The 24,031-nt window shown below is 41.3% G+C and overlaps 1 protein-coding gene across 9 annotated transcripts in view; it reads left to right on the plus strand.

The window, feature by feature from the left end:
* Nucleotides 1-24,031, plus strand: part of ppfia1 (PTPRF interacting protein alpha 1) — a 129,019-nt gene that overhangs the window by 46,347 nt on the left and 58,641 nt on the right. For all 9 annotated transcript variants that reach the window (XM_078415533.1, XM_078415531.1, XM_078415532.1 and 6 more), the window contains exons 2-8: nt 9,737-9,838; nt 11,193-11,357; nt 14,203-14,277; nt 15,120-15,224; nt 16,047-16,268; nt 17,441-17,587; nt 23,865-23,999. In XM_078415533.1, coding sequence (XP_078271659.1) covers nt 9,737-9,838; nt 11,193-11,357; nt 14,203-14,277; nt 15,120-15,224; nt 16,047-16,268; nt 17,441-17,587; nt 23,865-23,999 — 951 coding nt within the window. The remainder of the gene's footprint in view (nt 1-9,736; nt 9,839-11,192; nt 11,358-14,202; nt 14,278-15,119; nt 15,225-16,046; nt 16,269-17,440; nt 17,588-23,864; nt 24,000-24,031) is intronic.

Raw genomic sequence — 24,031 nt, forward strand, 5'->3', positions numbered from 1 at the left:
GTGGGCCCCAGAGCATCTCAGAAAATAAATTTGTTTGCACAAGTGGCAGACTGTTTAATACATTTAGACATAATAGTTTTGATGAATCCTTGCGGCACTCTTCAATCATAAATGTGCATTTGTAAAGTAAAATTTGGAAAGTAAATACAGGTTGGCAAAATTATTTAGTATGTCAAACAAATACCGTGCTTCTGATTACAAAGTCATTGTTTGAAAATGGGGGAAAATGTAGTGATACTTGTATAATCTCTTAAGAGTTGCTACTTTTAAGATCTAAATGTATTTGGTTTCACTATGGTTCAACAGAATCAAGTATTGTGAGGAAATAGTTGCTACGAGGAAACATTGACTGAATTTTGGAATAAACCTGATGTTGGGAGTGCCTCTCAAAGTTACCTTTCTGTATTGGTTGGATTAGTCACTGTTAATTATTGCAGTTTTGTGGAACCTATAGAGCTTTCATTTTTTGCTTTGTAGTTTCACATTATCACAGTTGAATGTCAATGTAAATTTTATGCCACACCCAACCCTCTTCTCTACACTCAAAGCATTGCCTATGAGTGAATAATTAATATTGATATCTAGCTGTGATTATATTTCAATGTTGATAGTTCAACTTTGCTTTGTTAATATGGAAAACCACCACAAATGTTGTAAAATAGCAATTAAGTTTTTTAAAAAGTTATTCGTCACTTTGATTTCAAGTTATTTTAATTGTATCATTGGATGTCGTTCCATCTTGAGTTACCTGTGTTCCAATGAAACCCATGGTATCATTTTGTAAGTCCATTCCACACAACTAAACTGAAAAACTGTCTGAACAAACACAACCATTGATTCCTTAGGAGATGATTTATAATCTGCAAAATTAGACAAATCTGATTAATTTAACCCATTTGGGGTTTGGAGGATTTGAGAAATAAGAGTTGAAGGATGGAAAAAAAATCAATATTACTATTCTGAAAGTTCCTGAGTGAATGATGTGAATCCTGCTGTAGCACTGGAGCATATAAGGTGGCCATTTAAGTATGTTAATGTTTTTAAAGGGCTAATTATCTGGACATTGTGTTACTAGTTCATTTTACTTTACCGATTTCTTTAAAACTTTGAATTTATTTATATCTCCTACAATCTACATGTTTTCAGGTTTCACTCTATTTCTGCTAGGAGACTATTGTTACAATATTTTGTATTTTAAAAACCTTTTTCTTGATCTTACCTAATGTTTTGTTACATACTATAATTTTCAGCTCTTATTAGGTCAATTTCTCTATCCCAAATAAAATCTCTTTTCACTACTGAAGCTTCTCTTTCAATGTTTTCAATGACTGAGTGAAAAATAAACTCAATACTTTGGTATTTGCCACTTAATGTGCAACTTGCAGATCATTATAATTGTGATCAAATTTAAAATGCAATTCTATCTTAATGTGACCACATTGTTAAATTTTGTTTATTTCCCCAAGTTCTTTCTTTTGCCTTGCATCACGTTTCTCTGCAGTAGATCCACCTGATAGATTTTCACAGTCTATTAATTTGGCTGTGTTCAGAGAATCCATAACTTTAATAATCTATTTTTTTTTTCTTGTGATAACCATGTTTAGCTCATTCAAGCAATAGAATGAAAGGCAGAACCAATCTACCGATTTGGTTGAACTTATTCATTATACGGTTTTGAACATGTGAAGGTTGACAGTATATTTGAAATCTAGTTCCCTTATTATAAATGTGTAGGAAGGAACTCCAATTGCTAGTTTAAACCGAAGATAGAAATAAAATGTTGGAATAACTCAGCAGGACAGGCAGCACCTCTGGATAGAAGGAATGGGTGACATTTCCAGTCGAGACCCTTCTTCAGACTGAGTCGGGGGGTGGGGGGAAGAGAGACACAGAGATAAGGAAGTGTTAGGTGTGACAATGAGACATCAAAGGGGATATGGTTCAAGGAAAATGTAGAATAGATAAATGTTAGCTAGGAGAAGGTGACAACAAAGCAAACGGAGATAAAATATAAGATAGACACTAAAAGCTGGAGTAACTCAGCGGGACAGGCAGCATCTCTGGAAAGAAGGAATGGGTGACTTTTCGGGTCTTCAGACTCATGTCAGACATAATATAAACCGGGACAGTCAGACTGATCAGAGAACTGGGAAGGGATAGAAAGGGAAAGCAAGGGTTACTTTAAGTTAGAGGGGCACTCATCGATTGAATTGCTGCCTTGCAGCGCCCGAGACCCGGGTTCGATCCTGACTATAAGTACTTGTCTGTACTTTCTCCCCGTGACGGTGTGGGTTTTCTCAGAAATCTTTGATTTTTTTCTTCCCACAGTCCAAAGACATACCGATTTGTAAGTTAATTGGCTGGTATAAGTGTAAATTGTAAATTGCCCCTAGTGTGTGTATGTAGGATAATGTTAATTTGTGCGGATCGCTGGTCGGTGCGGACTCTGTGGGCCGAAGGACCTATTTCCGCGCTGTATCTCTAAACTAAACTAAAGAAGTCAATATTCATACCGCTGGGGTGTAAGCTGCCCAAGCAAAATATGAACTGCTGGTAGAGTAAGGCCTCTTTGCTAACCGCCCCTCTGCTTCCCAGGCAACATGTTGCACCCAGGAAACTTTAGATATTTGATGACACAGTAATAAAATTTGGCTACTGGAAGGGGATATGTGGGAAAGTAGCTTCCCAAAGTTGTTTCATTTGTGGAGCAGGAAGCAATTTATATCTAATTTGCACAGCTAATGGTTGAACTCTGCTCAAAGAGGAGAAATCTAATTTGCATTCATTGCATTCTGTAATTTTCCAGTGTGAGATAACAAAACCAATTGTTCTTTTACACTAAAAAAAGACACAAGGTGCTGGAATAACTTAGTAGATCAGGCAGCATCCCTGGAGAACATAGACAGGCGACATTTCAAGTCTGGCCCCTTATTCAGACTGATTGTAGGGGGAGGGAAAGAAAGCAGGACAAAACATTAGCAGGTAATGGGTGAACAAATGCATTCATTTTTGAATGGCAGATGGTCGGGCAAAGGCCAGAGATAAAAAAAATCAGAAGGTGTGAGACAAAAGGATTGAAAGGAATATGTGTTTAGCAAAACGGTCACAGTTTACGTTTGGTCTCACCAATGTATACTGTAAGAACTATTAAAATGGTGGATACGAGCTTGACATTTGCTTTAACAATCAGGCAGCAAATTCATCTCAAGGCAAGTCATTCTTTTGGTAGGCAGGTTATTATTTCACTAGGCAATATTTTAGTCTCGAATACAACTGCATAGCATGTAGAAGGAAAACAAGGCCTACTGGATCTTCCAGTTGCTAACCATTTTAACTCCCATTCCCGTCCCTATATTAGTTTTGGGTTGCTGCAGAAATTTTGAGCATTTGTTTGAGTGTTTTATCTGATTTGTGATATTTTATTTTCTTAAAGTGGTCAGATATAAAGTGAAAATGATGTTGCCAAACACCAGTGCAGTTGTTTTTTAAAAGTCTAATTGATTGTCTTTTTCTATGTTGTACAAATTTAATTTATACTCTTAGCAGCTAGTGCCGTGCGTGCAGGTGATATGCCCTCTTGTGGCTATTTACGCATTATTACTCATGACAGAAGTAAGAGCTAATTCTGGTTCTTAATTGTGGCAAACTTTTAAATAAAAAAGAGGAGAGATCAAGTAGGCTCACAGTTTATCATATAATTAAAAAGAAGTTGACTTTGTTAAGCTCTGCTGTTTGATATTTTGTGCATTTGATCATGACGTTTTTAACACCTATGCACTGTTTGGATAATGTCCTTATGTCAAGTGCAGATATTCAAAAATAATTGGATTATTTTGCCCGAAGTTGAATGCTGAGGATGTGGCTCCTCAAAGATGTTTATATCATTTTGGGCAAACTTATCTATCAAACCACAGACATTCTCATCTAAGTCATATGACAAACAACTTGGGTCCCAGCACCGAATCCAGCAATATACCAATGGTTACAGATTTCCAGTCCAACAAACAACCCTCACCACTACCCTCTGCACTTGCTCACCAAGAACAGACTTTGTTTTTAATTCCTGGCAGGGAAAACTGGAAGTAATTAAAAATTGTGGTGTGATTATCTTTCTGTGCACAGAATTAATGAGTTTGAGCTACCAGCCATTGAGCCATTCCAATTACTTCAAGAGGATTTATAAGTTGAAAACTGTGTGGATGTTGAGCTCTTGGATTTTACTGTCTGAATCAAATAGAATAAAATGTACTAATTTACTGGAGATTTACAAATTGAATGCATTTTTTGTTTTGTGTGTAACATGTTTAGGGTATAATTTAGGGTAGCGGCAAAGTACTATTTCAGCTCTGTTTAGGATTTTTTCCCCAGTTCTAAGACTGCCTGAATAAACGTAGGAGTACAACTCTTTGTACCCGATTTAACTCCTGATTCTATGCACCAAGAGTTGTATTTAGATGGGGAGTTTTCTTGTAGTTGTGTAGAAAACCCTTTACTGTGGGTTGCAAAAGAATTACAGTGGCAGTTTAGATAAATTGGTGACAAGTTCAGTGGAATTTTACGTAAATCGGTGACCGGCAACATGAAAACAATTAGTAAATAATGAAGGACTGATGTAAGTACCTTTTAATTTCAGCTAAATTATGATTTTATTCCCTGATACAAATAATATTTAACTTCACAAAATGTCATTGTTATTAGTGTAATTATAGTTCCTTCCGCACCACCATCCCCTTGCATCAAATCAGTGGATTTGTGGTAGTACAATAGTGGCATTATTGACTTGATGGTATGGAATAGAAACTTCTCCTGCAGTGAACATCTTTTAAATGTATGTAGATCCTTACTTAATGCTTGTAATTAGCTACTTTCATCATAATATCCTAAAGACCCCCGAAACTATGAATAGTTGCATGCATGTCTTACTGTCTCATGTATCTTCTATACACTGTAAATGGCTTGATTGTAATCATGTATTGTCTTTTTGCTGTTTGGATAGCATGCAACAAAAGCTTTTCACTGTACCTTGGTACACGTGACAATAAACTAAACTGTACATTATAGCTATATGTGCAATGCAGGCATTGGCTCAAAAGGTGTCTCCTTCAAACTTATTGTCTACCTTGGCATTTATTACACATTGTAAAAATGTGGAACTGGACTCTTCCCACAGTAAGCACAGACAATACTACCACAGTACTTATTGAGTATCTCCATGTCGCCCAAGATCACCCTCTACACATCAGTAGCTCCGGCAACTCTGGCTTTGCATCATCTTCTAACTTACTGGTCATGTCTTCAACATCTACATCTTCCTCTCAACCTTAAAACCTCTAAACCTCTCCTAAACCCAAAGGGATAGAATCCAAGTATACTCAATATCTCTCCACATGATATTGTACTTGCTACCTCAGGAACTAATAATTTGAGCAAAAACAAAGATGCTGGAAATCCAAAATGGAAACAATACCAATAAATGCTAGAATTAAACAGATTGAGCATGCCCTTTGATAAAGAGCACTAATATTTGGGGTCAATCTTTCATCAGAATTGGAAAAGTAAGACAACAAATGTTCTCTCTGTGCTTCTGCAGAAAGGCATAAGATGGAGGGAACAGAGAATGTCTGTGATATAGTGCTGACTACATTTATTTTAAGGCTTTGAGTATACGAGAGCTAAACGGCACAAAAACGGGCCCTTCGGCCCGACTCATTCATGCCGACCAAGTTGCTGATACGTTAGTCACAATTGCCTGTACCTGGCAAATATCCTTGGACCCTTTCTATCCATTTACCTGCCTAATTGTGTTTGAAATGTTGTAATTGTACCCGGCTCTACCAATACCTCAACAGTTTGTTCCACGTACCAACAACCCTCTGCGTAGAAAGGGTTGTCCTTCAGGTTCCTTTTAAACCTTCCGCCTCTTTCATTAAATCCCTCTCTATTTTAGACTTCCCTCCCCTGGGAGTAGACTGGCTATTCACCTTATCTGTGCCGCTCATGATTTTAATTACCTCTACAAGTTGCTCTTCAGCCACCTACACACCCGGGAAAAGGATCCAGCCTGTTCAGCTTAATAGCTCAAACTCTCCAGACCCAGTTTCATCCTCAAATCTCTCTTGCCCCCATTGCAGTTTAGAAACATAGAAAATAGGTGCAGGAGTAGGCCATTCGGCCCTTCGAGCCTGCATTGCCATTCAATATGATCATGGCTGATCATCCAACTCAGTATCCTGTACCTGCCTTCTCTCCATATCCCCTGATCCCTTTAGCCACAAGGGCCACATCTAACTCCCTCTTAAATATAGCCAATGAACTGGCCTCAACTACCTTCTGTGGCAGAGAATTCCACAGATTCACCACTCTCTGGAAATAAAATGTTCTCATCTCGGTCCTAAAAGACTTCCCCCTTATCCTTAAACTGTGACCCCCTTCTTCTGGACTTCCCCATCATCGGGAACAATCTTCCTGCATCTAGCCTGTCCAACCCCTTAAGAATTTTGTAAGTTTCTATAAGATCTCCCCTCAATCTTCTAAATTCCAGCGAGTACAAGCCGAGTCTATCCAGTCTTTCTTCATATGAAAGTCCTGCCATCCCAGGAATCAATCTGGTGAACCTTCTCTGTACTCCCTCTATGACAAGAATGTCTTTCCTCAGATTAGGAGACCAAAACTGTACGCAATACTCCAGGTGTGATCTCACCAATGCCCTGTACAACTGCAGCAGAACCTCCCTGCTCCTATACTCAAATCCCCTCGCTATGAATGCCAACACACCATTCGCTTTCTTCACTGCCTGCTGCACCTGCATGCCTACTTTCAATGACTGGTGTACCACGACACCCAGGTCTCGTTGCATCTCCCCTTTTCCTAGTCGGCCACCATTCAGATGATAGTCTGCTTTCCTGTTCTTGCCACCGAAGTGGATAACCTCACATTTATCCACATTATACTGCATCTGCCATGCATTTGCCCACTCACCTCACCTATCCAAGTCACGTTGCAGCCTCCTAGCATCCTCCTCACAGCTAACACTGCCCCCCAGCTTCGTGTCATCCGCAAACTTGGAGATGTTGCATTCAATTCCCTCGTCCAAATCATTAATATATATTGTAAATAGCTGGGGTCCCAGCACTGAGCCTTGCGGTACCCCACTAGTCACTGCCTGCCATTCTGAAAAGGACCCGTTTATTCATACTCTTTGCTTCCTGTCTGCCAGCCAGTTCTCTAATCCACATCAATACTGAATTTAATTCCATCCTTGGATACATTCGACAAAGTGGGCTTTCTAGGGCACCCTCTCCTCCCCACCCATCACCCCTACAGCCTCTCAAGGTTAAGGATCATTTACTTCTCGGTTCCGAAGAGTGTTTATGCTTTTGGCATGTATAGGTTTTTGTGCACCTGCTACCACGGTATTCACAGAATGGGATCTGTTTCCAATGACAAGAAGTCCTGGATGATTGGACACCAGGTTCTACGGCACAGACTTAACATGTACACCCACCCCGTCCTTCCTCCCTGCTGTTGCCACCGCCACCACCACTCTTGCACTTAATCTGCCATAGTTTATAATTCTAATTGATTCACGGGTGAAATCACTTCAGCTGTTTGTAGTTCTGGTGCACAGGACCTGTGGTTTTAATCCAAAAATAGATGTGCCCAGAGTGTCACTTTGCATTGCAGTAACTTTGTATTGCTCCAAGTAACAGAGTGACAAATTTGTTGAGTGGAAGACAAATTGTGGTATGTTGTTTACGTGGATATTTTGTGAAACACCTGTGTTCTAACAAGTGAATAATTTATTGGTACTACATCAAATATTAATTCACCCTGTAAGTGGATATGCAATATTTTTTAGAACCTTGCAGATAATGTACTCAAATTATTTGTTTAGTATGGACTTTGCTTTAAAACTAGAAATTAATGTGCTACTGAGCAGTTTACTCCAGGTGCTGGAAATAACTAAAAACACCTGAACTGTCTTTCATCCTAAATGTTGCAGTAATGTAATTTTCTGGAGTGCAAGTTATTTTCATGTGTTTCATGCATATTATTGAGCCTTTTCCAATTGATGTTGAATTATCCAGATGACCATGACCCATTATTCTTCCAGTGCTACACTATCCAACAGTTACTCAAAGTCCCTTTATTGCATGGCCATGCTGGAGGGACTGAAACTCTGGGCTTTGTTTTCATGTGAACTTTGATTTGCAGGGTGTGAGACCGAGTGTCCCCCGGTAGGATTATCATTAATTTCCCCCCTCCGAGCAACACAACACTCCCATTAATAAACCAATAATAGATTGTTGTCAAAAATGGTGACAAAATTGCTAATTGTGGGGAATTTCTTACCTGATTCCTAAAGGGACGAGATCAAAAAATAGCTGAGAGCACTGGATACAGAAAAGGTGATGGAAACATAAAACATCGCAACTACAATGTTGAAGGTCTGCATCCCCAACCATGTCACTGGCCAAGGTGCTGGAGCATAGATGCAGCAGTGGCAACCCCCTGACAATATGAAAAATTGTCCAGATACACCTTTTTGTCAAAAAGTAGAACTCCAATCCAATTAATTAATGCCCAGTCTGTCTACTCCCTTAAGCAGAATGATGGAGGTGCTGTCAACACTGCTATCAAGTGGTACTTATCGCATTAATATCCTATTCACGCATGCCCAGGGTCAGTGGAACCCCCTAAACATTCATTCCCTTTGCCACCAGTACTATAACTGCTAAGGTGGCATACCACCACCCCATTGGCACTTGGGGGTGGGCAGTAAAATGCTATCCTTGCCAGTTGCACTTGGATTCCAGAAATATATTTTTCAAAAGGCAAATTTACGGAAGCTGCCACAAATATCATCAGCCGTAGTTAACCCAACTATTTCTATAACTCCAAAAGTTCTAATTTCCTATGAAGGCCTGCTCCAAATGTACAATGCTTGTACTGTTGGCATATTCCAGAAGGGCACAAAATGCTGGAGTATCTCAGCACATCAGGCAGCATCTCTGTGCCCTTTTGCGTATTCAACATTTGCAGTTCCTTCAGTGTGAACTTGCCATGCTAGTAAGTTTTATCTTGTCTGTTATTGAGCATGAGTTGTCTATCATAGCTGCATCCTGTCTGACTTACTTGCATCTACTATTTTGGCTTCTCACTAATATATAATTTTTTATAGAATGTGTGTCAAGGGTTATAGTGAGAAGGCAGGAGAATGGAGTTGAGAGGGGAAGATAGATCAGCCACGATTGAATGGTGGAGTAGTATTGATGGGCCGAATGGCCTAATTCTACTTTGAGAATTTATGAATACTCACAAACCTGATAATATTCTCCCTCCAAGAAATAGATATCTTCACATTTGGTGGGCAAGAAACTTGGATCTGGGAGAATAGAATGAGAATAATTTTTAAAAATTCAAAATTATGAAGTTTCCTTAATGTCCTGGCCATTACCATTTAATACTCCTTTATTGATTGCAGCTTACATGCTCATTTGACCTGTGATTTCCATTTGTCTAGGGCTAGTCATTCTTGTCTCAAACAAATACTGTACATTTCTGATAAATAGGTGTAGATAGTAGCTGGGTTGCAATAAACAAGCATCAAGTGATAATATGCTTTTATGGTGCAAATTATTTCCTGGTTCGGAAAGAGGATAACATTTTTCTATTTTGAGTGCCTTTAAGAAGTGAAATGCCCAGAATTTGAAATAGTTGCATTTTTTTTCCCCAGGAGTTTGCAGCACTTACAAAAGAACTAAATATATGCAGAGAGCATTTGCTGGAACGGGAAGAAGAAATTTCTGAATTGAAAGCAGAACGAAATAACACTCGGGTAAGTGTTCAGAATAAGCAATTGTTCATTTAATTTGATTTAACTTGCAACTATACTGAAGGTTGCTCATGGAGCTGCCAATTACAAGCCTGTAAATACAGTAGTATTCTTTGTTTCTTCTTTTAAAAGTAAACACATGTTTCTTTGTTATAAGATTAGTGGGCTTCTGATTTCTACATCTCACTTAATGCAAAATAAGTAACAAAATGCTGTACTCAGCAGATCAGACAGCGACTGTGGAGAGGAGTAGAATTAGCTTTTCAGGTGCATTGCTGAACATTAAATGGTATTTGTTGGATGGCCATCGTTTTTAACATTTTGCCTTCCCTTCTCCTTTCCCAAACAATCATGCAATTTATGAATTTGGGAAGCTGGGATTAAGCTGTGGAAAGTGTGTTGACACTTGGACTTTGAAACCTAGCAAAGTGGTCAGAGTAGCTCAAAGCAAATCAAGTTTAAAAATATATTAATTGCTTGCACTGTTGCTGTTGTTTTTCAAGATTTGAACTGTGCAAATATTTTTTTGGCAGTGTTATCCCTTGGTGCTCTATTAAACTGTTGTAAGTAATTTAACCATATAGCTTTCAGCATTCCTTTCTTCGTATTAACAAGCACTCTAGGAGTGAGTGCCTGATGACCACAACATTATGATTAACTATTTTGTTATTTAGATTTGGAACTGTCGGATATTATTTCTACTTTGTGCTGAGTCGGCTGACAATATAGCCAATGTAGCTACAGGAGCCAATGTAGAACTATTAAATCTGCCTGGTAATCGAGCCAAAGACTGTCTTTGGTCTTCCGGATTTGGTGAATTATACCACAGTACAGATTCTCCTTTTTGTAGCTCTTCCTAATAACCAATAGCCACTTGGCTCAGGTTTTGGAAAGATCTATGGACCTGGTTTTAGGGTTGACGGAGAACTTGAGGCAGGGGTTTATTTCAGCGTGTGTGGGAAAGAATGCATATGCTGGTTTAAATCGAAGGTAGACACAAAATGATGGAGTAACTCAGCATCTCTGGAGAGAAGGAATGGGTGACATTTCGAGACTGTTCTTCAGACTGACTTTATTTCAGCTATTGACTTCAGGTCTTTTTTATTTGTTAAGTTTGTGATGAAGTGGCCTGCGTATGTATATAAAATCTTCCGGTGTATTTACTTTTAATTCTCATTGGAAAGTGCAGGGTGTGACCTACAAAATTAAACCTATTATTGTTTTAGCACCAGTTTTAATAATTCATTGAGACAAATTAATTATTCTGTGACTCCAGTGTACCTACAACACAAATACTGCACTGGTAAATATTGTGAAAGTGTTTAAATATGACATTTATTGAATTTTTATTTTGCAGCTACTTTTAGAACACCTTGAATGTCTTGTTTCCAGACATGAGCGGTCACTCAGAATGACTGTAGTGAAGAGACAAGCTCAATCGCCAGCAGGTGTATCTAGTGAAGTGGAAGTTCTTAAAGCACTCAAATCATTATTTGAACACCACAAAGCTTTAGATGAAAAGGTATTGTGTTTCTGAATATCAAATTATCTCTGTCATTAAATTTCACAATGGTTTGCTTTTCCCGGTTTCTCAGATTACGATAATCAAAAATGATGCTGAGATAATACCTTATTCACTCCAGTTGACCTAAAAAGAATGAACCTTTTGGCTGATTTATACCTTTGGTTAAATATTTTGGTAGGGGTGCTACTGTTTCGAGGGAACCTGTCAGTAAGCAACAGGTTGGAATGGGGGCTGGTGAAGAATAAAAGTAGGAAGAGATTTTAAGCAAGAAAATCTATCTTTTACATATTCCGTCAAATGCTGTTTTGAGGCAAATAGAACGAGGGCAAATAATTGAGACTTGGATCGCATTCTCCCTCGTAATGAGAGTCGCCATTTAAAAAAAACTTATTAACAGATTTTGAGTGTTAATGTTATGGCCCTCCTGTTGTTGCAGCTGTGCTTTCTATTATCTTCAGAATTAAAATTGTTGTGATTCTTTGGACCATCTAACACCATCCACAAACTTCAGTGTATCTAACCTCTACTTGTTCTTATTCACACCAATCTCACCATTCATCGCCCTCTTGATTATCTGAAATTCTGATCAACTTTCTCAAATCCATCTCGAGCCTCATCCCTCTCTCTTTCTGGAACCATTTCCTTGCAGTCTGCCGAGGATTCTGCATTTCTTCAACTCTGCCCTTATGGTGGTAGAGATTGGTGAAGAAGGCGTTTGGCATGCCTATTGAATTCACGCATATTGAATTCTTAACATAAATGTTGCTATTTTCCATGCATGGGAGCAGTTACGGGCACCAACTCTTGAGGCACACTTCTAGTCACAGGCGTCCAACCTGGAAAACATCCTTCCCACATTACCCTGTTTCCTACCATAAAGCCAATTCTTTATCAGTCAGCTGGTTCTCCCTGGATCCCTTGTGATATAACCTTTTAGAGCAGCCTGCAATTATGGAACCTTACTGGATGCTTTACTGGTCCATATGATCGACATCCATGGCCCTGGCCTCATCAATCGTGGTTACTTCAAAAAAAATCAATGAAATTTGTGAGTCACTATCTCCCATGCATAAAACCATGCCAGATGTTGCCAATCGGCCCTTGATTTTCAAATGCATGTATATTTTATCCTTTGGAATCCTTTCTAGTATACTTTTCTACTGCAGTTAAGCCTACAGGTCTACAGTTCCCAGGTTTTTCTTTTCTCTTAAATAGAGATGCAACATTAGCCGCTTTTCAGTCTTCTGACACCTCGCCAGTTTATATATTTCAGCCATGGCTCCTGCAGTTTCTTTCCTACCTTCCCACAGTCTCTGTGACTATACCTGTTCAGGCCCAGAAGATTTACCTACTTTCATACGTATTACATCCAGCACCTCCTTGTCTATAATATGGACTGTCCCGCAAGGCCATTATCTTTCCTAAGTTCCGTAGTTTTCATGTCTTCATGGGAAAAACAAGGGAGAAACATTCATGGAGGATCTTATATATCCCCTGCAGCTCCACAAATAGATGACCACCTTGGTTTCAGAGTAGCCCTAATCTCTCTCGTTACCCTTTTACCCTTAGCATCTCTTTGCATGCCTCTTAATCTTATTTGCCAGCGCTATCTCATCCTCCCTTTTTGCTCTCCTGATTTCCTTCTTGAGCATGCTCCTCAATCCCCTAAGGTCCTTCAGGAATACGCTTGATCCCTGCTGCCTACACCTGACCTATGCCTCCTTTTTCCTGACCGGAGCCTCAATTTCTTTCATCTAAGTTTCCTTACTCTACCTGCCTTGCCCTTCACTCTTACAGGAATGTGCAGGTCTTGAAATCTCACTCCCACACTTTTAAAAGCACCCCACTTTCCCGCTGTTCTTTTGTTCACAAACAAACTACTCCAATCAACTTTTGCATGTTCCCGTCTATTACCATTAAAATTGAGCTTTCACCAATTTAGACACCATTACCCCAATTTGGGCACTACTTTATCTACTTCATCTAATGTAGTAGACTCTTTTCTGAACATATCCATTCCTTCAGATTTCATCTTTTTCATTCCCTGCCCGTAAGCTCAGTTCTATAAGCTCTAAATTAGCCATGTTGGCGTGGGTTAGATTTTACCTGAGTATCACTGAGAAACCTTGACTTGATAATGTCATTGCTGAAATTAGTTCAATCAATAATGTTTACATAATATTACAAACATTGTATTTCTGTGTAAATTAAATTGGCGATTGCATTGTGCATTTACTCTTATAATTTCTTGCTCCTGCCCTGCTCCCTTTTACTTTACCAAACCTTAAACTTTGGAAAGTGTAGATTGTGACCTTGGAAGTAATGATTGTTTAAACTCCAGTTCTATTATAGAATGGCTTGGAATTAAAGGCATCAAATGTCCTTCCTGTCCTCTGAGCACCAATTTATGGTTACACAGCAGCAAGAGTTATTTTATAAATCATATCTACAAATAAGTTCCCTTTTTTTGATGTGCTTATGATGACTGAATTAAGAGAGTTAAAATTCTTAATTGTTGCGGAATGGGTAAAGTGAATGTCAAAGCAGTTGGGTGGGGGGAAATAACCGTAGATTTTGAAAGCAAATTGCATTTACAGAAGGCTGCTGCAAACATTCCAACGTGATTCAAGCAAAACAAGCTGAACCAAGGAGAAAGATGTGAAGAAATTACCACGCCCTTTGTGTGTTTGTTATTTTTATAGTTAATTGAGAAATTGCACGACAATACACATAATTCCCTATATCGAGCCAGAAACCAACTTTAATGATGTGTCAATTCAAATAAGAATGAAAACCACAACATACATATTGAATTCTTAACCTAAATTTTGCTCTTTTCCAGGTGCGGGAGCGGTTACGAGTAGCACTAGAAAGAGTTAGTGCTTTAGAAGAAGAAATTGTAATTAGAGAGAAAGAGGTGGGTTTTAATGTTGGGCATTCCTGGAATTTAACTGCACCCGAATGTTCTACCACGGGGGTTCCCAACTTTTTTCGTCCCGTTTACCCCTTTGCAACTTTTCGAAAGTAAATTTACCCCCACCCTGTTTTGTTCAATAATTTGAGTTTACACTTCTGCCATAATAAAGCAACCGACAAAGGGGAAATTTAAAAATACCGTTTTTAACATTATTTTAAGTTCAAATAGCAATAATAATAGCACATAACAATGTTATTTCACTTATTTATGAACAACTAATGATGAACAGATACCGGGGATACTAGAACCAAACACATTCAGTCAATATGTACAAATCCAGAATCATCACATTTACCCCCTGGGTTGGCGAAATCTAACCCTGGGGGTAAATTTACCCCAGGTTGGGAACCCTTGTTCTACCACAATTCAGAGTGCGTCTAAGTAACACAACAAACTCTGGGAATGTACAGAAATATAAGCACGTATAATGAGTGTAACACTAGAAAGGTCACTAAAATTAGATTTGTAAGCCATGGTGAGGTTTCAGCTTTTGCTGGGTGCATTAAATTCTAACTTGGGCATCAGGTGTTCCATATATGGGGTCTTTGCTGCCATTAGCCTATTTTCATTTTCAACTTCTGCGATTTATAAAATCAGGCAGAATCCTGAACATTCCACCAAGGAAACGTTTCTTTTTGTTTTGCACAGGCCGTGCATAATTGGCAACGTTTACATTCTCTAATTCAGCAGCAAATGTATTTATAACATAAAACTTAATTGCAACATTTATGAATTACCAATATGTTCATTTTAATTATGCGATTTACTGTAATTTCTTTCAGCTCTCCTTATTTAAAGAGCAAAACATCCATCCTCCAAAGAAAATCATAGCAGATACATCAGATGAAAGTCGTGGTGGTGATAATTTACCTAGCACAAATGGCGTGGTATGTTTCATAAGCATAGATTTTTTAATTGCATTTTTTCGTTTCCTTCCTATAAATAACCACGTTGTTGACTGGTAGATACTTCCAGTCTGAAGAAGGGTCTCGACCTGAAACGTCACCCGTTCCTTATCTCCAGAGATGCTGCCTGTCCCGCTGAGTTACTCCAGCTTTTTGTCTATCTTCGGTTTAAACCAGCATCTGGAGTTCCTTCCTACACGATACTTGCAGTAATGTAATTGGTACAACGGGATGATCTCTTAAGAAATGAAGATTCAAAGCATGAGATTACATAATAAGCTTCGTATCTTGGTAATGCAGATATAGATAATTTCTCAAAAGCGCATTAAAAAACTTGCATTCTTACAAAAATGTTAATGTATTTAATTTTTATAAACAAATTTAATATGAGCACAGTGGCAGGGAAGGTGGCAAATAAGTCAGGAATACTGATATGGATCAAGCATACGGCTTGCTCTCCAAAGATTTGTAGTTCCAATCAAGACAATGCATAAGCCATGACTGCCACTAAAATGGCATCAGGACTATAGAGTTTTATTAGCTTGTCTCCTGGTAGGATTGCATTTGGACCCAGTTTTTCCACTGTGGGCTTAAATCTCCCATGTTCATATCGTCACATGCATCGATTTGCTGGTGACTTTACCACACACAAGAATGTAGTTCAGCGAATAATGGTAGCCTCCATTCTGCAGGTATTCTCAAAATCACACGTTTTCTCAAGGAGTTTTGCCGCATTCTTCTTTGGAAAAGCCAGTTTACAATCAGAGGCAATTAACAAAAGACTTGTGGTGCTTTTTATTTTAGAGGATGTCTAATAGTTCTATCAGCCACGATGAAGATTTGATTAAAGTAATAGAGCTTCAGGAAACAGTAGACAAACAAAGCAAGGAAAACGGGCAGATGAAGGATCGACTGGTTGCTCTCTCTGGTAGAGTATCAGAACTTGAAGAGGATCTGGAGACAGCCCGCAAAGACTTGATTAAGTCTGAGGAAATGAACACTAAGCTTCAGAGGGACTTTCGCGAGGTAAGAATATGAAGGTAAAGTTACCAAAAAGTGTGAATTACATGCTGAAAAGTGATGATTTAAAGGATTTGTAAGAGTTTGGTTAGTTATTATTGACATTTAAAACACATAACTGCATGGATGAGGCAGGGAATCGTAGCTAGTGTCTAGTTATTATTAACTCCATGTTCTGTAGCTATTACCAGCTACATGGTCATGAACCATAGGGCAGGTTGATGGGTGGATCCCCTATGCCAGGGAATTGAACAAGTTCATGTTTCTTTGCTGGCAGGTAAGATAGTGAATGCTGCCTGCTTTGTGGCAGAGATATTGGAGAAAATTACATTGTGTTCACAGGATATATATTTGGCTAGGAAAGTATTGTTTCCATGCAGTGGGTACTGGCATACAGGTCCTCCCCAGTCTACGACTGCTCGTGACCTGAACAATTCATCAGTCCAAAATAAACAGAAGCAGTGCACGGGAGAGGATCATCTTGACAGGAGAGCGGGCAGGCGTGGGAATAATGGCCGACAGCTGGTCTCAATAAATCAGTGAGCGACTAAATTTGTTCAGCGCTTCTATATCTCTGCTTGGCTTGGGACAGGGAGAGAAGGCACGCAAAAATGTACCATTCCCTGCTGGCAGGCGATGTCCCCAATACCACAATCTCTCAAATGCTCGTGCGCATGTACGGGCGGTCCACAAATTGGGTGCTTGTAACCTGGGGAGGACATGCAAGGAAGATTTTCATAGCACGTTAAAGTGATCTGAACATTTATCAAAATTCTCAAACATGCTTGAGTTTATCGTTGCGTGTACCGAGGCACAGTGAAAAGCTTTTGTTGTATACTAACCAAGCAGCGGAAAGACAATATATGATTACAATTGAGCCATCAACGGTGTACAGATACTTGATAAAGGGAATATCGTGAAATAACATTTAGTGCAAGACGGACTCCAGTGAAGTCCGATCAAAGATAGGTCGAGGTCTCTAATGAGGTAGATGGTAGCTCAAGACTGCTCTCTAGTTGTTGGTCGGATGTGATACAAGGTTGTGGCACCCACACAAGAAGGAAATACTTAGAGATCAACATGGACTGATTTGCTTTCTGCAGCAGATTGAATGGAGTGGTGGATGCATTGAATGGAGAAGGAGCAGTAACTAAACCTCAAACTTCTAATTATAATAGGCTATGGCTCAAAAAGACGACATGGAGGAAAGAATAACAACGCTTGAAAAACGCTACCTCAATGCACAACGAGAAACTACATCTGTACATGATCTCAATGATAAACTTGAAAACGAACTTGCGAATAAAGATGCCATGTACATACAGGTATCGGCATTCATTTACAAAAATGCTCTAAGTATTCTATTGTGCATATTTCTATTGATTGGTAATAAAGCACCAAATGAAAATAAAATCATGTGGAAAAGAGAGAAACAGAGATGTTGGTTATTAAAAGAACACTTGTGAATCCTGGCTTTTTAGTGATAGCAATTAATTGCTTCACGGTGTCCAACATAAAATATGTGAAAACAGCTGTTTCCATATTAGAACATCTAATATTCACCTGGTGTCTCTATTGAAGTATTAGAGAGAAGAGTTCTGTTCTGTTTTAATTTCTAACAGAAATAACCTGCTTTACGGGTGGAATTTAAATTGTGTTTAAATGGAACGGAGTTTGTCAAATGTCTGAGCTTGTGTTTAGCTACAAAGGGTTGCAGTCAAAATTTCTCTGAGCAAATGCACATTTGTGGATTTTAACTTTTTGTCTAAATATTCCTGTGTTGGAAATTGATATTAAAGTAATATTTCAAGTTAAACTTTTTGTCTATTGTCTTGTACAGCTTGCAGTTGTGGTGAAGGATTTCATATTTGGTAAAATTTGGCAATGGTTGTTTCAACAAATTTTAATCATCCATGATATACCCATAATAAAAGTGACAGTTGACTTAATGTGTGAATTTGTTTTGAATCATAAACAAGATAAAAGAGAAAAAATCTGGAAATGAAATTGATCAGTCTATCAATAAAGATTAAAATCATCGATTGGGATGAGTTCTGATGAAAGGATGCAAAGCTTTACAAAACTCTTCAGCGTTTTTCATGATTTGAAAATGATTTTCCCAGAAATATTGAGATAAGTTTAATCTCCATTAATTTTACAGCTAAGCATACGGAACTAACAAAAAATTTCCAGTCACTCTACATCCCCCACCCGGAAGGTCTTAAAGCCCTCCGTTTCTTCCTCGACCGCAGAACCAGCCAATTTCCGTCTACCAATACTCTCATCCGCCTAGCAGAGCTGGTCCTTATCCTCAATAACTTCTCCTTCGACTCCTCCCACTTCTTTCAAATCCAAGGCATAGCTATGGGCACTCGCATGGGCCCTAGCTATGCCTGCCTCTTTGTAGGGTACGTCGATCAATCATTGTTCCAGGCGTACACTGGCCCTATCCCTGAACTCTACCTCCGCTACATTGACGACTGCATTGGTGCTGCCTCCTGCACCCATGCAGAACTCACTGACTTCATTAACCACCACCAATTTCCATCCTGCACTCAAATTCACTTGGGCCATCTCCCGACCATTTCTAGATCTCACTGTCTCCATCACAGGAAACAAACTATTGACCGACATCTACTACAAACCTACTGACTCCCATAGCTATCTAGACTACACTTCCCACCCTGCTTCCTGTAAAGACTCTATCCCCCATTCCCAATTCCTCCATCTACGCCGTATCTGCGTCCAGGGTGAGGTTTTCCATACCAGGGCATCGGAAATGTCCTCATTCTTTAGGAAACGGGGGTGCCCCTCTTCCATTATAGATGAGGCTTTCACTCGGGTCTCCTCGATATCCCACACCTCCGCTCTTGCTCCCCCTCACCCCATTCACAACAGGGATAGTCCCCCTTGTCTTCACCTTCCACCCCATCAGCCGTCGCATACAGCACATAATCCTCCATCATTTTCGCCACCTCCAACGTGATCCCACTACTGGCCACATCTTCCCATCTCCACCCCTTTCTGCTTTCCGCTGAGGCTGTTCTCTCCGAAACTTCCTGGTCAACTCGTCCCTTCCCACCCAAACCACCCCCTCCCCAGGTACTTTCCCCTGCAACCGCAGGAGATGCAAAATCTGTCCCTTTACCTCCTTCTCGACTCCATCCAAGGACCCAAACAGTTTTTCCAGGTGAGGCAGAGGTTCACCTGCTCCTCCTCCAACCTCATCTATTGTATCCGCTGTTCCAGGTGTCAACTCTACATCGGCGAGACCAAGCGCAGGCTCGGCAATCATTTTGCTGAACAGCTCAGTCCGTCTTAATTTACCTGATCTCCCAGTTGCTCAGCACTTCAAATCCCCCTCCCATTCCCAATCTGACCTTTCTGTCCTGGGCCTCCTTCATTGTCAGAGTGAGGCCCAGCGCAAATTGGAGGAACAGCACCTCATATTTCGCTTGGGTAGCTTACACCCCAGCGGTATAAACATTGACTTCTCTAACTTTAAATAGCCCTCTCTATCCCTCCCCCTTCCCAGTTCTCCCACCAGTCTTACTGTCTCCGACTACATTCTATCTTTATCCCGCCCACTCCCCCGACATCAGTCTGAAGAAGGGTCTTGACCTGAAACATCACCCATTCCTTCTCTCTTTGATGGCAGCGCGTGCAGACGCAGCGGCCCCACGCTCTCCCGATTTTTCGAGTGTTTTTAATGTTTTTTCAAGTTCGTCATGTTTGTCACTTCAACAACTCTGGACAGTCAGCAGTAGACAGTATAGTCGTGAGTTCTTGCTGGACAAGAAAACAACATCATCAACACTGGACGCTACGCTTGCAGAGGAACTTAGCGGCCTCAGAATACTCTGCCTGGCCTCGACCTCGGCCTCGAGTGCTGCCCCCCGGCTGGAAAGGAGACGCCGCAGGCGGTGTAAGAGGAAGCAGAAGAGGGGTAAGCGCGGAGGCATCCGGGCTAGGCTAGCGGCTAGCCCACACAGACCGGCTATTCCGAGCATGCTAATGGCTAATGTACGCTCACTGGACAATAAAATGGACACTATAAGACTTCTCCGGTCGACCCAGCGTGAGGTGAGGGAATGCTGTGTTTACGTTTTTACGGAAACATGGCTTAATGACAACATCCCGGACTCCGCTGTTCAGCTCGACCGGCTAACATGCTACCGATCGGACAGAGCTACGGTTAGCGGGGGGAAGACTCGCGGCGGCGGTGTGATTGTTTACATCAGTGATGCTTGGTGTCGGGACGCTGTGTTGGTCTACAAACACTGTTCACCGCTGGCGGAGTTTATGGTTGTGAAGTGCCGACCTTTCTACCTCCCGAGAGAGCTAACAGCTATCCTGTTAGTCGCTGTTTACATCCCTCCCAGTTCCAACAACAAGGACAGAGAGGAGGCACTCTGCGAACTGTACCGGGCCATCTCTGAGCAGCAGACAGCACACCCAGATGGCTTTCTCATCGTAGCTGGGGACTTCAACCATGCTAACCTAAAAACTGTCATGCCCAAAGTATACCAGCATGTTGATTTCCCAACACGAGAAAACAACACCTTGGACCTTGTCTACACGACCATCAAAGGAGCATACAAGGCTTCCCCCCTCCCCCACATCGGCCTCTCTGATCACCTCACCGTTCTGCTGAAACCGGCATACAGACCCCGGGTGAAAGTCACCAAACCGGTTTCAAAAGAGGTACGTGTGTGGTCAGAGGACAGCACAGCTGCACTCCAAAACTGCTTTGAGACTACAGACTGGGACATGTTCAAGCAGGCAGCAACATACAACAACACAACCAACATTCAGGAATACACAGAGACAGTTACAGGCTACATCACCAAATGCATTGACGATGTGACCCACACCAGAGCCATCACCATCCGGGCTAACCAGAAGCCATGGCTGACAGGGGAGGTCCATGGGCTGCTGAGGGTCCGCAACGCTGCCTTCAGAGAGGGCAATCCAGCCGGTCTCAGAGCAGCCAGGGCCAACCTTTCCAGTGGCATCAGGAAAGCCAAACAACACTACACCCGGCGCATCACAGCCCACTTCAGTGACAGCAGAGACACACGGAGCCTGTGGAAGGGTATTAGGACTATCACGGACTACAAACCCTTACCACAGACCTGTGACAGTGACACCTCTCTCTTGAACGACCTCAACGGCTTCTTCGCACGCTTTGAAGCACAGAGCAACACACCTGCGCAGAAAACAACTCCCCCCCCCCCAACGACCAGGCTATTTGTCTGTCTCCAGGCAGTGTGAGGAGCACACTGTTAAGGATTAACACCCGGAAAGCTTCTGGACCTGACAACATTCCTGGTCGTGTGCTAAAAGACAGCGCAGCTGAGCTCACAGATGTCCTCACAGACATCTTCATCATCTCCCTGAGCCAGGCTGTTGTTCCCTTGTGCTTCAAAGAAACCACCATCATACCTGTGCCCAAGAAGTCTTCTCCATCCTGCTTCAACGACTACCACCCTGTAGCGCTGACTTCAACCATCATGAAGTGCTTCGAGAGGCTGGTCATGAAGCAGATCAGATCCAACCTCCCCCCCTCCCTGGACCCGTTTCAGTTTGCATATCGAGCTAAGCGGTCCACTGAGGATGCCATCTCCTCTGCTCTACACCCAGCCCTCACCCACTTGGACACTAAAAACTCATATGTTAGGATGCTGTTCATAGACTTTAGCTCAGCATTCAACACCATCATCCCCCAGCAGCTGGTTTGTAAACTAACAAATCTGGGCCTCAGCCCCCTTCTCTGCAACTGGCTGCTGGACTTCCTCACTGCCAGACCCCAGACCGTACGGGTCGGCAGCAACACATCGGACACCATCACGCTGAGTACGGGTGCCCCACAAGGATGTGTGCTAAGCCCCCTGCTCTTCACCTTGCTGACCCACGACTGCACACCCACCTACAGCTCCAACCACTTCGTCAAGTTTGCGGATGACACAACAGTGGTGGGTCTCATCAGCAACAACGACGAAACCCACTACAGGAAGGAGGTGGACCAGCTGGCCGCGTGGTGCACAGACAACAATCTCTTCCTGAATGTGGAGAAAACAAAGGAGATTGTTGTCGACTTCAGGAGAACGCACACCCAACACCCCAACCCACTGACCATCAATGGTGCTGCTGTGGAGCAGGTGAGCAGCACCAAATTCCTGGGGGTGAACATCACCGAGGATCTCTCCTGGAGCAACAACATCACGTCCATCGCCAAGAAAGCCCAGCAGCGCCTCTACTTCCTCCGCAAACTGAAGAGAGCGGGAGCCCCCACACCCATCATGTACACTTTTTACCGAGGCGCCATCGAGAGCATCCTCAGCAGCTGCATCACTGTGTGGTTCGGCAGCTGCACAGCCTCCAGCCGCAAGACCCTGCAGCGCATAGTGAACACTGCTGAGAGGATCACTGGAGCCTCACTCCCAACACTCCTGGTCCTTTACACCACCCGCCTCACCCGCAAAGCATTGAGCATTGTGGGTGACCCCTCCCACCCCTCCAACAGCCTCTTCACCCTCCTGCCTTCAGGGAGAAGGTTTCGCAGCCTGAGGTCAAGCACCACCCGACTAAAGAACAGTTTTTTCCACCAGGCTGTCAGGATGCTGAACTCTCTCCCCTCCCTTCCTCCTCTCTCCCCTGCCCCTATTGGACCTGGACTTTAACACCCCACACACACGCACATCCAGCACCAGACACTTTTAATAAAAAAATTTAAAGCATTTGAAGTGACTATATTTTATATTTTATGTTGATTGTTGTTTGCTGTGCCTTTTTAATTTTAACTTAGTTTTATGCACTTTGTTCCTCGGGATTGTGGGAAACGGTATTTCGATTTTCTGTCTGTGTAAACTGGCTGAGGATTGACAATAAAATTGACTTTGACTTTGACTTTGACTAGAAATGCTGCCTGTCCCGCTGAGTTACTCCAGCAATTTGTGTCTACCATAAAATTACCCACTGTCTTTATTATACTGGAGTTTTAACCTTTTGAATATTTTGGGGAAAAAAGGAACACTTATGTTATGTGATACCAAATATTTATTTAGATTATAACTCACCATCACCTCATTTTGGTCTCCAGTCAAGATGAAAGTCTAGGTATAGAATAAAGGGGCAATTTTTTTATTATTCATTTCCAGATTTGCAAATGGATTTGCTGCCTTGTAGCGAAGGTGTTAATCAAATTCAAATAATGTTTGGTGGGAGTCTACTGTTACATGCAAGACAGAAATTGTCAGAAAGTGATTGGGAAATCATCCAGTGAAGAAAGTTGAAGAGAATATTAAAATAATTCCTAGTCTTGCGATGTGGAATCCTGTGAACGAGATTTGGGCTTTTAGGGCCTTTATTTAATTCCCCGATTAAAAGCAACGTATCTAATATTCACTCAGTACCATTGAATGATCAGCTTGAGCTTCAGGCCACAACTGTTGGGCTAAGTGCTTTAAAATCTCATTCTCTTCCCACATTAGTTGGATTTTCTCTGATCTGCACGGATATGAATTAGATTTGTTTTGCAAATGTTTCTCTGACTATGTGTAAACTGACTAAATGAAATATGCTTTAAAACTGAAAATATAGAGTGAAGAGAAGAACCGTCAGATGCAGGAGCGGCTGGAACTAGCTGAACAAAAACTGCAGCAGACGCTCAGAAAGGCAGAAACACTACCGGAAGTAGAGGCAGAGTTGGCACAAAGAGTGGCAGCACTCACAAAGGTAGGATGTAGTATCTACAAGGTGCATTAAGT

Source organism: Rhinoraja longicauda, chromosome 18 (assembly GCF_053455715.1).
Source record: "Rhinoraja longicauda isolate Sanriku21f chromosome 18, sRhiLon1.1, whole genome shotgun sequence".
In the NCBI taxonomy this organism is placed as follows: Eukaryota; Metazoa; Chordata; class Chondrichthyes; order Rajiformes; family Arhynchobatidae; genus Rhinoraja; species Rhinoraja longicauda.